This window comes from Ictalurus punctatus, chromosome 3, assembly GCF_001660625.3.
Source record: "Ictalurus punctatus breed USDA103 chromosome 3, Coco_2.0, whole genome shotgun sequence".
Lineage (NCBI taxonomy): Eukaryota > Metazoa > Chordata > Actinopteri > Siluriformes > Ictaluridae > Ictalurus > Ictalurus punctatus.
This window is the reverse complement of record NC_030418.2, coordinates 28,550,422-28,566,326: the sequence shown is the minus strand read 5'-3', so window position 1 is coordinate 28,566,326 and position 15,905 is coordinate 28,550,422. Positions and strand designations below refer to the sequence as shown.

The 15,905-nt window shown below is 40.9% G+C and overlaps 1 protein-coding gene across 4 annotated transcripts in view; it reads right to left on the bottom strand.

The window, feature by feature from the left end:
- rgs12b (regulator of G protein signaling 12b) overlaps positions 1–15,905 on the bottom strand; it is a 94,764-nt gene that overhangs the window by 12,989 nt on the left and 65,870 nt on the right. For 3 of the 4 annotated variants that reach the window (XM_053679856.1, XM_017464528.3, XM_017464529.3), the window contains exons 6-17: positions 11,255–11,424; positions 10,768–10,860; positions 10,385–10,528; positions 7,631–7,810; positions 6,627–6,771; positions 6,331–6,425; positions 4,959–5,153; positions 4,578–4,651; positions 4,245–4,371; positions 2,177–2,276; positions 1,303–1,370; positions 50–146 (exon numbers count right to left, since the gene is read on the bottom strand). In XM_053679856.1, coding sequence (XP_053535831.1) covers positions 50–146; positions 1,303–1,370; positions 2,177–2,276; positions 4,245–4,371; positions 4,578–4,651; positions 4,959–5,153; positions 6,331–6,425; positions 6,627–6,771; positions 7,631–7,810; positions 10,385–10,528; positions 10,768–10,860; positions 11,255–11,424 — 1,488 coding nt within the window. The remainder of the gene's footprint in view (positions 1–49; positions 147–1,302; positions 1,371–2,176; positions 2,277–4,244; positions 4,372–4,577; positions 4,652–4,958; positions 5,154–6,330; positions 6,426–6,626; positions 6,772–7,630; positions 7,811–10,384; positions 10,529–10,767; positions 10,861–11,254; positions 11,425–15,905) is intronic. The other variant, XM_017464530.3, reaches the window with a different exon arrangement.

Here is a 15,905-nt window from a genome sequence, read left to right as displayed (position 1 = left end):
TGCTATAACGAGAAGGAAAAAAGGTTAGACAGAGGGCAAGATTCTTTACCTTCAGCTTCATCTATATTAAGCTTTTTCTGTTTTCGCTTTTCCACCTGGGCCCTGGTTTTGACAGTCGTAGCCTTTCCTGATGATCTGTCCTCCGCCTGGGTGGTCACAACGAGAACGGGGCACGTTAGGGATTGGTGCATGAGGGCTGAAGTTGCTTAGGGACTTTTTCCACTGCACAAAGTACTAGAATTTTTTGCCATCAGAAAAATGGAACTGTGCCATTTTCTTTGTTCATTCACCACTGATTGAGTGCCCGAGTTGCATGGTTTTGGGTACCTGGTCAAATTGGTACCAACGGGATCTAATGTTAGCTGGGGTGGGGCCACCGCAACTGTCTGTTGCCCAGACAAACTCTAGTCTAGTTTTCCTCATGCTATATATATAAATAAATATATAAAACACGGTACTGTTATAATTTGTAAGCTGCATGAATTTTCCCAAAACACCGTCTAAGAACATGGCACAAATGCAGCCTGAGCAACCTGTAATACTTTGTCAGTGAGACGTTGTCAGTAATTTTGTTGCAGCCAGTGTAAGCTGCAGGTTAACCGTTAACTTCATCTTTATTGAATTGATCAATGGCATCATCGCAAGCTGTAATGATGAAGCAGCCACTTTCAGTGTTATCACTGGGATCATTAAGTTGTCTCTCCAGTGGGTAGAAAATGAACCCCACAAAGTCCCACTGGATTTGGTTTGGGACAGTACTTGTTTTTTTGAGTGAGCAGTGGAAAAATGCCCTGTGGGGATTCTTCTTTGAGAACGGGGGAGATCTAATTCATGGGGGAGGGCAGTGGACTATTTCCTGAGCTTGCATCCACATACACACAGAAACACTACTGCGCTACAGTCACTACATATATTCAGCTTCACTCCATCAAAGCACAGCACAATAGTCAACACCACCACCTCTGTAAAACAGCACCAAAACCAGAGATAGATGCTCTGTTCTAGTTTCCCCCAATTCCCATCACAACGCAATCCCCGACTAGAGCCTGGAAATTAGCCTTAAATTAGCAGAGAGCAGGGATGAGCTGTTGGACTGCTGGAGGAAGAGTGTGGTTAGATCATCCACAGATCCAGGAGGGCCTTGAGAAACACACAGCCTCACGAAGACAGAAAAGAGGTGGAGGGGCTGGCCATGCACAGATTCCTCCACCACACAGGCCAAAGAGATAGACAAAGAGATAGAGCGACAGAAAAGAGTGTTTTATACACAGTAAATTTTGAGACATATAACGTTGTGCTTACTGTAGCAGACTGGCTTCGTGTGGACAGTGGCGGGCCGTGGCTTTTTGTCAAGGTCAGTTTCTGTTTGTCTGTAGGGGAGGAGCAGAACAAGGAAGAATGAGATCAGATACTGGGCTCAGTGTTTAAGCTAAAATAGATAAGCCAACGAATTTAGAAAGGAATCAAACATGATAAGCTAGTCTAAATTCTTAGCCCTTCCTGACTAAACAAATGATTTACAAAGAATCCTGTACCCCAGCCTTAGACATTATAAAAGCATTCTATAGTAAAAAAAAAAAAAAAGAAGTACTTTCATTTACTGTTCACTACTTAGCGATGACACATCTCAAAACAAATATGAGATATATTTTAAAATACCCCAATGTATATATGGTGGGGGTGTTAAGAAATAGAGAGACTGACACAAGGAACAAAATATTAATAATAATTATTATTTATATATATATATATATTTATATATATATATATATATATATATATATATATATATATATATATATATATATATATATATATATATATAAATTCTGAAATTCAATTATCTGATTGGCCAGAAGCTGTTAATGCACATTCTATAATCACGGCTGTGACAATAGTTCAAATCACAGGTTTATATTAATGTGCTCGTTCTAATACATAGTTTCTATTGTAACAACTCATTCTCAGGAACTTGTATGGTAATCAGCTTTGGGTTGGTAACAGGAACTCTTTGGGTCAGGCCGCATCACACCAACCCATCGCCGATTATCTGATATATTGATTATATACATACTGCATTTTTTTCATATTGAAAATGATGGTTATTGTTCCATGTTTAGTGAAATTTACAATGAGTCACAGGAGTGCTTAAGTTTCCTTGGTGGATGTATCTTGCCTTTTGCAGCGCCACCATGTTCATCCACCTCCAGCACCACTCTGAGCCCGTCCAGGTTGGAAATGGGCAAGCCCAGATCCAGCGGCTCCTTCTCCCCACTCTGTACACACACACACAAAGCTTACTAACTAGCATCACACTGACTCAACACAATAATGCCAGGAAACTGTGTTTTCACCGAAGAATGTCATTCAAACTTCGAAATGTTCCCTGGCAGAATGTTCACCTCCTGTCTGGATTAATCACCACGTGGTAACGTTCAACAACACATTTGAGAAAAGTGATGATGTTGGAAGCAGGTACAACCCCAATTCCAAAAAGGTTGGGAGAGACTCTGCATCTCTAAGATACTCTTTTTATAACCAATCATGTTACTGACCTGTTGCCAATTACCCTAATTAGTTGCATAATGTTCCTTCAGCTGTTTATTTTTAGTAACACTTTTGTTAGCCAGCCTTTTGTTGCCCCATCCCAACTTTTTTGAGACTTATTGCGGCCATCGAATTCAAAATTACCATATTTTTTCTTTAAAATGGTACATTAGATACCTTAGGTACTTGAGTTTGAACATTTGATATGTTTTCAATGTTCTAGTGTGAATAACATATGGGTTTATGAGATTTGCAAATCACTGCATGCTGTTTTTATTTACATTTTACACAGGGTCCCAACTTTTTTGGAATTGGGGTTTGTAAAATGTCAGTGGACAAAGTGACACTTCTGAACAGAAGCCTGACTCACCACAGTGTTCACCAGATAGACAGTAAAATAAGCTTTAAAATGGCCCAGTTTAATATGGGACAGTGTGTTTCAGATCTTAACCTGTAGGTCTGCATCCAAATGTAAACTCTCAAAAGTCCAGTAAATGCTACCGTTACGTGAATATTCTGGAAAGCATTAGCAATCAGGGGAAACTTCCACACACACACTCTCTCTCTACTTCATCATTTACTGATTTCACTGAATCTGTTTCCATCACACTTCATCACATCTCTTTATCAGTGTGGCATCTCTGCCATCTCAGCTGAGTGGGGTGGAAAAAACATTTGTAATATTTAGACAATTTTTTTCAAACACATTCAATTCATAAAATTAACATTAAACAAGTGCATACAAAACCCAATAAAAATATTGGCATGCTTGAGCCTACATGAGGTGTTTTCACTACCAAACTCTGCTACTGCATTATATTGACAGATCCCCTCCCTCTCCTGCAAAAAAATTATATCTTAGCAAGTGAAGATATCTTTAATATGGACAAATGTGTCTAACATTTCTTATTCTGGATTTATGATCACTCTAATATAAGATTATTCAGCATGTTTTTGGATGCTGTTACTCATTTTAAGTTTTAAATTTATGCTATGCTACTGGCAGATAATGTTGCTTCCTTCTAGAAATAAATATTTAAAGTTAGATAAATGATCTGCCAAAGGCTAGTTCAGGCTTACATTTGTAAAAACTGTCTAGAAAAAGGAAATAATCATATATCTAATACTAGATGAATTGGACTATATTTGAGATATTTTCACTGGTTTTCCTGGAGTGCATTTTCTCTCTTGCACTAGTTTTGGAACATAGATCTTACTTAATAGTGGCCCAATGACGGAACAGCTGAAAAACCAGATTGTGAAAAATGGAGATGGATATCTAGCTAAAAAAACAAACAAACAAACAAAAAACAGAATCCCCCATGGCTTCTTGTCATGGATGGGATTGAAAATCTTGATCGTCCAGGGATAGGTTGAACATGTTTCTGTTGCGCTAAACAGATTAGCCAGAATATGAATTACGAGTAAGAGTAAAAAATGAATGCAACTCTGATGTTTCTGAGGATTTACTGGATTGCTTCAGTGATGGAAACAAATTCCTGAATGTCCAATTAGAGAAGTGTGAATAAACTAGTCTTTGAGATAATAATTTTGTCATGCACACTAAAGAACCTCGCAAGCCACTGAAATGACTTGAAGTTATTCATGTGTCATGATTATATTAAACAAATAAGACTAAACATGCTGAAAAACCCAAGGAGAGATGTTAAACTCAGATCAGTGAATGCGATACTCACAATCCTGGCTACCAGGTCTCCTAAGTGCAGGCCGTATTTTGCCACGACTGGCCTCAGCACCTCAGTCACAGGCTTGGTGGGTTTAGCTTTCAGCCCTACAGAGCGGTTTATGGGCACCAGATCCAGCCTGAGAGCGCAGGGAAATACCCTGATTATTAACTATGCATGATTACCCAGACAAATATACCACAGATGAAACTTCACAACATTAAACCTTGCATTCTAACGTTGTAAAATGAAAAGCGTAGTTAATACGAAAGCTAATAACGTTAATAAATAGCTGAATGCATGTATAAATGGTTCAGTAGATTGAAGCAGGTGTGCTGTTTGTACCTGAATAATGTGCGTTTTTCTAGTCGCAGGTCTCGGGAACACAGCGTCATGCAGTCCTGGTCTAATACTAAAGGCTTTACACACAGACAATACATGCTATTATTATACAACACAACAGCAGAGGATTGGATATCACTCAGAATCACGCAAACACACCCACACTCATAGCATCGACACACACACGAGAGCTGAACCACTACTGTTTAGTACGAAATACATATGAATATACAGAAGTAAGTAAAGTAAGTAAAGTCTCTATTAACCAGACTGTCTTTCTACCAGCAGTGCAGTAAGCACTGAACATTTTAATGCTTTAATGTGCATTACTATCCTAACATACAAAAACAACAACAAACAGAAAAGCCTGTATTCAAGTGTCACCTTCTCTCCTCCCACCAGGAAAAGGTCTACAGCTGCCAGGTTGATGCAGAGTTTCTCACACAGGCCCAGCAGAACCTCACGGATGGACACGCCGGGCCTTATGGGTACTGAGCAACACGACCCGTCCGGCAGGTTAATGTTACAGTAACGCACAGCACGCTCCGATAATGACATGGAGTTACGCGACACCTCTCCCTAGAGAGACAGACAGTAAGGAGGGAGAGAAAGAGAAATAAATAGGATCAATAGAGGTTTATAAAATGTAAGAAAAAGCTCTTTAAGCTTTCAGTGGATTTAAAAATACTACAATAGCGGCCTGCCCCGTAGCTGGACCTGAAAGGACATACAGACGAGTGACGAATTAAAGGGAAAACATGATAGCTCTGTTATGCTTCGTGGGCATTTATTTAGTTTGCTCACACAGTTTGAGTCCCCTTAGAGAGACGAGTCACTGCAAATCGATACAAACTTCTTCTTCTGCCTGATCACTTGTATTCCATGATGAAGCATTTGTATCCTGATGGGTGTGGTCTCTTCCAGGATGACTCCGCCCCCATCCACAAGGCAAGAGCTTTCACTGAATGTTCTGATGAGGATGAAAATCGTATTGCCAGAAGATCTCATGACATAGTCACAAGATCTCATCCCAGTTGAACATCTATAGGAGATTCTGGAATGACGTGACATCACTCTCCATCATCATCATCATCATCATCATGAAAACACCAACTGAGGAAATATCATATGGAAGAATGGTGCTCATCCATCCAGTACACTTCCAGAGAGTTGTAGAATGGCTGCCAAGATACATTGCATTGAAGCTGTTCTGGCAGCTCAGGATGGCCCAACACCGTACTATAACGCCGTATTTTGATTTTTCCTTTAATTTGTCACCATCTGTATTCAAGCATATCTATATGCAAGAATGGGAGATAATCGTGTTAGCTTCAGTATAATAAACCTGGGTGATATTTAGAATTTGTACGAATTTCTTGATATTCCGTTATCGTTGATCGTTGCATGTGTACGTCTCTTACACGCGAATATAGCTTCAGATTATATTTCTTTTCTGGCTACCAACAGCCAGTCAAAAAAATCTGGATGTAAAACAAAAAAAATACCACATGGCAACAAATGAATCTAAAAAGGATAAAATAAAAATGGCCAAAATATTTTCTTACACATATTACTAATGCACCAAAATGTTTACATATTGTAAACAAATCTGCACTGAGTAGGTCAGTGAAGTTCATTAACAATTAAAGGAGTTCATAACTTTAAAGCATACAATAAACTAGGGTAATGTGGTAAATTTATGTGCCAGAAGGTAGATGGGTGTGTCTGGTCAGAATTTCAGTGAATGGTTCCTCACCTCGTTCTTTCCTGAAGCTGAATTGCCGAGCTCCAGACTCGCACCAGAGGATAAAGAACCCTGTGACTCTCTGCGCCCGTCATTCCCTGAAAAGGCTAAAGCCACAGAAAACATATACGGTAATCACACAAACACACACACACACACACTCATTCATATTTCGTTTCTACTAACTCTTACAGAGTCTGTCAACATTCTATAAAGATCATGCTCACAGGCCTAACACGAACACACACAGTAAATCAAACTGTATAAAGAATACGATGTAAACACAATGTCCACCGGTTTAAACTCACTGTACTCTCCGAGGTCTTTCTTTTTGTGTCCTTTCCCAAAGCTTCGGTTCCTGGGCCAGGGAAATAAACTTCCTTTCTTTTTATCACTGTGTTCATCTTTACACTCCTCGTTGAGCGCCTTCACTGATTTGCTCTTCTTCTCCTCCTGCAAACACCGTTCATCATTTCATTTTTTTGAAATTGCCTTCACAAAACAGAGCATGTGATAACTGGGTGAGATTCACTTCCCAGACACTCAGAAGCTTTTCTGTAAACACACTGTCAGCCCTGAAATGATGAGATGTAAGGCAGAGATGGAGAAAGTCTTCTCGGGCCAACATTCTACACTGGTTCTTGATTTGTTCAAAGTGATAACAGAGCCTCTCAATCCCATGAACTTAGTTATGCTCTCAAGGCGCCTGATTCAACTCATCAGCAGAAAACAAATGTGGAGTACATGGAATGTGGCACTGGAAAAGAAGACCTCTGCATTAAGCTGAACTGAACTAAAATTTAAAAAGCATAAATGTTTCTTTTTGGCTACTAATGGTTAAAGTTAGGGTTATGTATAGCATAGCATTAATTAGCTGCATTAATAATCAGTCCCTCCAGGATTTTGCGATCGCAGAAACGAACGCAAAATCAAGGAAACGCTGCAATATTCGGAGGAGCTTGCAGTTTTTCGAAATTACAGCAGATTTTCTGCAGATTTGGGCCAAGATGCGTCAAGTGACATCATCACAACGCGCAATCAGCCAAAAGCGCTCTTTGATTCACATATGTCGGACATGAGTACACCTAAAAGGTCTCATTTACCAGCAAACCTTGCTGTGAAAGACCGTGCAGAACAATTTCGTACAATTGCGGTTTCGCCATATCAGGTAGTTTTCAAAACTAAAAAAGTCCACATCGCAAATTTTGAAAAAAGCCGCAGCAAAATCAAGCATTTTTGGCTGCAACAATCACAGATAGACTAAGAGTATGTGTTTTTATGTGTGTGTGTGTGTGTGTGTGTGTGTGTGTACCTTCTTGGGTGTAGAGAGGTTGGAACGTTCTGAGCTGGTGCTATGTTTGGACGTGGGACTGCTGGGGATGTGGTGAGGGTCTGGTAGAGGACGGCCCTCCACCTCAGCCAACATACACTCCTGATACAGGAAGGACTTCAGGAAGCGTGTGTAACTGTCAAACTTCATCAGGTTAAAGATCTGCAGAAAGATATGATAAATGAACTGAAAACAATGAAACTGTAACAACTTAACTTGCTGCTTTATTGAACTATTTTAGTCTTTTCCTAATCGCTAAAAACACGTTCTGATCCGTCTATGAAACTTCAACACAGAGATGGAGACGGCCGACACCCCATCTCAGAATGCGTTCATTCTGCAGGGTGATAAGAGGCTCCTTTTGGGACAGAACAGATCTCACATTCAGAGCGAAAGCTCAGTGAGGCGATGACAGCAGCGAATCGTACCGTATGCCAGGGTCTCGCCCCTGGGCTTCCAGAAGCCTTTCTCCGTTCCATCATGTGCTCGGTGTGTGGAGGCTACAGAGCTCTGGCACATGGGAGGCTATTTACACAACCTCGTGATAGCAGGGTTAGAGGCAAACGTCTTCCTCTAACCACAAGAAGAAAAACAGCAATCTGCATCTCCATATGTGGCTTTCTTAATGCTAACACTCTTCTTTTACACAAGTGTGCTGTTAACAACACCGCTGCTCCCTTCAATCCCTTAAACACTACGTCCCTTTGTTTATTTGAACTTCTTTTTTTTTTTATTCAGCAACTACAGTGAAACTAATAGGCAGGTTAAGGAGTTCTAAGAGGATTGTGTAGATATGTCTGAACCCTCTACCCCATGAAGAGGTAAACAGCTGTGCTGAAACCACAATCAGGGATTTCACACCAATACAGGGGCAGCCCCAGCTAAAACTCTACACACCTGCTAAAAGCCAACAAATAAGGATGTGTGCATTATACTCACACTCAGGGACGTCACTACAGATTTATTAACGGGGAAACGGGGGGGGGGGGGGGGGGGGGGGCCTCTTTTAGGGGGGTCTGGGCATACTTCCACCAAAATGTTTTAAAGCCACCAAAACATCAGTCACCATAGAGCGGCGCAGGGATGACGTCATTTTGTAGTGCCAAACCATGGAAACGAGTTAGCATTTTAGCACTCGCGTTGCCAGCAAACCTTTGCTGGCAAACGTCAACACGCCGAACAGGAAAAGTTTTTGCAGATAAACTGGTTCAGGTATGCTGTGCACAATTCCCCTCAAAAAATGTGGATGAAGGGCGTGACCGCGTGATTCTGCGCTCTCGCTGCCTGTGTGTGATCGAGCAGCCGAACTGATAATGGTCACAGTTAATAAAAATAAACAACGTAAAAACAGTTTAAACAGTAAACTGTGTCGTGTGTGGATCATTCGCTGACCAACAGATTAAAGTGTATACATGCTAGACGAAGTCGAGCGACAAAAGAAATCAAAAAGAAAATATATTGGTTGATATATTGATTCGCTTAGGGAGGGGGTTAATGAATATTTAAAGCCCCCCCACTTATAGCTTAAACAGGGCTGTTGAATTCTCAAATCTCCAAATATTCGCAAAAAAAAAAAATCCTCATCTAAATATGCTATCATTTCCATGGTAACCACTCACACAGGAACTTGTATAGCAGATGCTCTAAATAAACATCTAAAAATAAAGAAATGACATGCAACCATTGATATTGTTGATATAAGGGGATGGTTATTTGGCATTTTTGAAGGAGTCAAGAGTTTAAACTGTAACTTTAAGATTTCCACCACAGGACAGAGAGCATTGCAGTTTCTCTGTAACATGTAGGGGGCTAGTGAGAGAATCACACTACGCTGTTTACAGCCGTTAGTGATAACAGGACGTATTTGGTTTGCTGACGCTCTACAACATCCACCCATTTTCCATACCGTTTATCCTACACAGTGTTCCAGGGAGCCTGGAGCCTATCCCAGGGAACTCGGGGTACAAGCTGGAGGACACCTTGGACGGGGTGCCAACCCATCGCAGGGCACAATCACACAATTCAGAGATGCCGATCAGCCTACAACACGTATCTGTGGACTGGAGGAGGAAACCCCTAAAGCACGGGGAGAACATTCACACAGGTTGGAGGCAGGAATTAAACCCCGAACCCTGGAGATGTGAGGCAAAATAGCGAACCAATAATCCACTAATCTTTAATAAATACAATTTCTATGGTGTGCAGTAAGAGTAAAATAAAACACATAGAAATGTGCTGTTACAGGAAAATATAATCAACTCTCGGGCTGTAAAAGCTCCGAATTGCATCAGGGTGCATCACAGTACCCTGCTGCTGATCCTTTTTCTTTAAGAGCACACCCCAGTCATCCTTGCACTATAATAAACAATATACAGAAAGGAGCATTTACAACAGCTTTATGAGAACATTAACACAAGCGTTACATGGATTTGGAACAAGCGCATTAATACAAACCTTTGATTTGAATTATAGACTGAACTTCTGCCTGCTGTCAGAGACAATCAACACCTTCTGACCAATCAGATTTGAGAATTTAGCAGCGCTGAGGTATTTATAGCATTAAGCAAAATGCATTCACAAAACCTTGTTGTAGAAAATCTTGGACTAAAGCTGACATGATTGCAGTCTAAATCAGAATTTAACGAGCTCTAAATACGTCTCATTTATACTGCACTCGTCCCTGCTCCAGGTATTTACTCAGCTTCAACAGTGCACTATGTGTGGACTCTTACGTACTTGTAGCTGTTGTTCCTTGAACATGTCGGGCCGCGGAGCGTTGAGGATGTCGTCGGCCAGCTGCGCCTGACTGTCTATATTGACCGGCGTGGTGGCCTTACTGGACAGGAAGCTGTTGTAGATCTCTCTCGCTTTCTGGGATAACTAAAGTACAAAGGTCATGGTGTGGTCAAAAGCTAGTAATCATTCACAAGGAGGATTTATCTAGCTTTAATAACAACATTACAGTACATGAATGGAGCGGGAGCTTGTTATCTCCAGAATGTTCTGTACATGAATACCGGATCAGTTGAATGCTTTGTGTGGGAGTTTTACAGCACAGGAATGAAGGACAGCAGTGTTTAGCTTTGCTTCAGGTGAAGGGAAACTGGAAAGCTGCGTACCTGCTTCTTGTCCGTTTCTGGAACATGGCTGAAAAATTCACATGCTTGCCAGAACAGGATATTCTCTTCACTGAACTCCTTCTTCAGAAACTCCTGCGGAGTCAGAAAAACAACACTCCCTTTAATCATGCAACCAGCAGAGAGACATTAGGCCAGCTGCGTTCTTCTTTAGGCAAGCACTAATGGCATGTTTAGAGCAGGGGAAGTTATATTTAAACAAAAATCCCCCGATAATCTGGCATGACTTTTGACTCTCGGAGCTGCAATCTCAATACTGAATCTCTTTTGAAGCTGTTTGAATTGCATTCATTTATTTATTTATTTCGTTATTTAACTCACTATAAATAGACGTCGCATGACTGCGTTTTAAATTAGAAAGCCGGCATCCGCTCACTGATGTTGAAGAATCTTCGAGACTGTAATTTCAGATCGAAGGGGATTTGAAGAAGAAAAAATGCGTTCGATTTGCGGTTAAACTGTGACGTACTGAGAAGTAACGGATGCCGACGGGGTCCTGCAGCAGACGCTCGAAACAGACGGCCCACGCTGCGACGCGCCGCTCCGGGTGCCGTCTGTGGCACTGCACGCTGGGTAGACTGGCATTGCTGTTCAGGCTGTTGTCACTGCCGCAGCCCTTCAGATCTGCGCTGTTCAGCTCTGCACACACGCACACACACACACACACACAGTTACTGTCACTGTGCACATCTACAACAATTACAACAACAACAGCTGAATCTTAAGCATTCGCTTCTGAATAAATGTTTACGTTTAGTACGCTCGGAAAGCTATAAAAGGAAACCAACGCGTCCGAGAACCAGTGGAGTCAAAGTAGCAATGAACTTTATAAATGTTTTTCTGATTCAATTCCTTGTTAGTTACTTTGACTGAGCTGAGGGATTGTTATGTCATAAAATATACAAGCCAATCATGTCCCAGTATGCATATTACAGAAGTATACAAGAAGCTTGTTTTGACATCAGTTTACCAGAGGAAGGTAGTAGGTCATTTGTACATACTGTACATATATAAAATCTGGATTTCAGGGTGAGGATTACCTCGTGCCGTTTGTCTAAAGATATTTTTCTGTAAGACCCATGTTACCCATGTTAGACTGATCCTAACACACCCAAGAAAACCTTCTCGACACATTCATTAAATACATTATAATGTACTTCTTTTCATTTTAAATATCCTCTTATGTGCACCATCAGGCACAGAGAGCCTCAAAATCAGTAATATTCAGCCCAATATTGCTATTGTTATTCTAATTATAATTAGTGGGATTAAACACGGTAATACTTGTCTAGATTGATTTCTATCCAATTTACCTTCACGAATAAAGAGTCTGAGTCGAAATGTTGGTCTGTCGATATTTTCATATCTTCCTCCTGCTGTCCCTCTGAACGGCATAATATAGGGTTTCCCTGCTCTATCACTCGTAACACGTTTAACTGCACTTGACCAAACCCTCTATTTTGGTCCAGCGGGTGTTACAGCAGGTGTGTAACCAGTGACGGCTGACGAAATGCCAAAATCTATCAAAAACTCAGCTTGGATTGGATTATGAGCGGAGCGGCTATAATAATTTTGTCTATTCACTGATAAAACTTGTATCCGGACAGCAATACAATGACCACAGGAGGAATGAGTATCGAGGGGGTTGTATTCTCTACGAACCCATACGATCATGCTCTATTCACAACGTGGTGTCCAAGCCATTATTTTACGATTTTATTTTCTTTCTCCTCCTGAAAAAATCTAAATGCTTTCCAAGTCAGTGCGTGTAGACAAAATCTATACGGTTGAGTGCCTCGTCTAAATCATTTCACGATTCGGAAAGTGTTTAATATCCATATCAGGGTCAGTGACACGTGTGCTACGAGACTAAATAGAGGAAGTAGCAGCAGTCAGACATCTTTTTTTTCCAGTGTGAAGGAGCACTTGTATAAAAAATATATATCATGAAACATTTGTGTATATGGACAGGACTAAAATGATCAAACGCCCTCTGAGTTTGGAGAAAGCTATTTTAGCCTGTAATTTCTCAGAGGGAGGAGCCGAACAATGACAAGAAACTATTAGGATTGAGCAGCAATCACACACACACACTTAAAAATCCGGAACACTCTACTGGTATCATGCCATGTTTCCTCCAAATACTAAACCTGCTAAACAGAAACGTTTTGTTAAAACCAAAAAGCAATAAACTTACATTGCTCTCATCGGTCCTCATCAGTCCTCCAGAATTTTGCAATCACAGAAATTAACGCAGAATCAAGCAAACTCCACAATATTTGGAGGAGCTTGCAATTTTTCCAAAATTACCCAGATTTTCCGCAGATCTGGGCCAAGATGCATCATGTGACATCATCACAACGAGCATTCGGCAAAAGCCCTCTTCGAGTCACGTGTGTTGAACATGAGTGCGGCTAAAAGGTCTCATTTATCAGCAAACGTCGCCGTGAAAGACCGTGCAGAACAGTTTCGTGCGATTGCAATTTCGCCAATTCAAGTAGTTTTCTGAAAAAAAAAAGAAGTTGCGAGCTGCTTCGCAAATTTCGTAAAAAGCCGCAGCAAAAATCTAACGTTTTTGGCCGCAACAATCACAAACAAACTCCGTGAAATCCTGCCTTTCGTGTAAGTTGTGTAATGTGTGCTTCATGTATCCACTTTCAGTTTCTTCTTTAAAAAAATGTGTTCATTAGAGTAAATAATCCATCTCGTACATGTTCATTACACTTGCGCGTCTACTATCTCACGTGCGTCTTCTCGATCGCTGCTGATGACGTGTTACGGATGAGTCAGTGAAGCGAACTGAAAAATATCAAATATCAGCTCAAAAGGAAATCAATTCTGTTTGGCTCGGTGTGAGCGCCACTGATCGACTGTGTGGATCTGTGTGTAATGCAGAGCTAATTCAAACCTGGAGCGCTCGGTGGATCCAAGCCACTCAATAACTCCACACATATCCAAAGCTCATCTAAACGCTTCGCAACACACAGTTCCTACCAGGCGCTGTGCTGAACGCTCATACGGAGAGAATTTCACAAGTCAGTCATTAGCGTTCTGCTTCTCATTAACTGCATAGCAGGTCCTCATCGTCCTGTTCAAAACCCTGGCGTTGCAGAGTGATCTGAGGAAACTGTGTACATCTGAGCCTTCTAGCTTCTGCTCCTTTTGCAGCCAACAAACCTGGAAAAATCTATACTCTGACCCAAGATATCCTTTAGCACAACAGGCTTTCACAATGAGTACGGAAACAGCAGAGATATTTTATTGAAAACCAGTTCATCCGCAGCTCACGCCACATTCTAGACAATTTGTTCAATATCGGAGTTCCGGTACTGTTACTGGGTTTGACACGGCCAAGAATCGTAAAGGACCGTTCAAATGTATTTATAGCAGAACCCAGAAGCGCATGAGCTAATCAACAAGTCTCTCTCTTTCTTCACTTATATACAATGCCTAGAACGAGCTACGGAGCCAAATCAACAATATGTATAACAATATGTAAGTGTAACTTTTTACTCAGAGCTGAGACTGACTGATTTAGAGATTAACTCCAGCTGCAACGTCCACACACACACACACACACACACACACACACACTCTTTCATACTATTGGTTAGCTGGGGTTGCAAGCCTGCTGGTAATGATCTCAAGTGAATACATTTCATTTAATGTAAGTAGTTAAATCAAAAACATCTTTTTCTACCCAGATGGGAATGATTCTGTTACTTGGCGAGCTGAAGCGTCTGTGAATTGTCATTTCTAAAGCCTCTGGCTCCATTATCCACTACCTATGAAAGTTTGCTTTTCTTAACTCTTACTTGAGGTAACAAATCGATCCCATATTAAAGCAGTAAAACCATCAATCCATCCCACCGTTTTCTGTAAGGTTTATCCTACACAGACTTGCGGGGGGGGCTGGAGCCTATTCCAGGGAACTTCGGGCACAGGGCAGGGGTAACCATGGACGGGGTGCCAACCCCTCACAGGGCACATTCGCACACACATTCACACACATTACTGACGATCACTAAATTCCAATCAGCAGCTCGTGTATTTGGACCGCACTAATACAAAAACACACACACACACACACACACACACACACACAAAAAACCCTAATAATGAAGATGTAAAAGTTCGAACTCAGCATCGTTTTGTTCAATAATCTCACAGCCACATTTCCAATGTTCTTTTTTGTTTTATTGATTCATCACATATGGTTAAATGATTCGTACTATCCGAGACGCGATCAGGTGTTAGTCGTGTGGGTTAGGAGCGTTCATGTGATGTCATGGGAAGAATATCGGGTCACAACGAGTTGAAGTAAATGAGATGTAAACGGGATATTCGGATAGATTTCAGTTTCACGGGAGGGTTTTTCAGACTGCAAAAACTGGATTAGTATTCTTTAATAATAAACTTCAATCAGATTTGAAGGCTCTGGAGAGATTCTGTACGGAGGAATGGCCTCGGATCAATTTCCATGTATTCTCCAACCTCATCAGGCATTATAGGAAAAGACTCACAGGTGTTATCTTGACAAAAAGAGCCAAACAAAAGATCAAAAGGTTAAACAATAAAGACAATTTTTCAGCCTTTTTGCTCATATTTATCAATCGTTCCAATATTAGTGGAGGGCGCTGCATAACATCACAATTCTCAACGTAAAACGAAGCTGTAACACGACACTTCTCAGTAAAAGGTAAGGGAAGTTGAAACCTGCATTATATTATTAGTTGATATTATTTTCCCCCACCCACTCATGCATCGCTGTGCGCTAAAAACCAGACGACGTTTCGAGCCAGACATTACAATTTCATGGAAGATTATGAAATGACCAAGAACTGTGCATTTTGAGTAACCAATACATATGAATCGTGTGCAATATGAGTGTTTTCTTATATCGGCATGTTTCCATTCTACTTGATGTGTGTTATGATATTTATCACAGCGGAGGTTTGCTAACACACTGAAACCGCAAAACAGTTGCAACAACATGACAAGCAATATTACAAAACAGATCGATTTTAACATACAATTCCGATACCTGTAATATTCTCAGAAGAATAAGTTTCACACCAGTCGTCCATCGAGATGTCTTTCTCTCAAATGCCCTGTTGTTG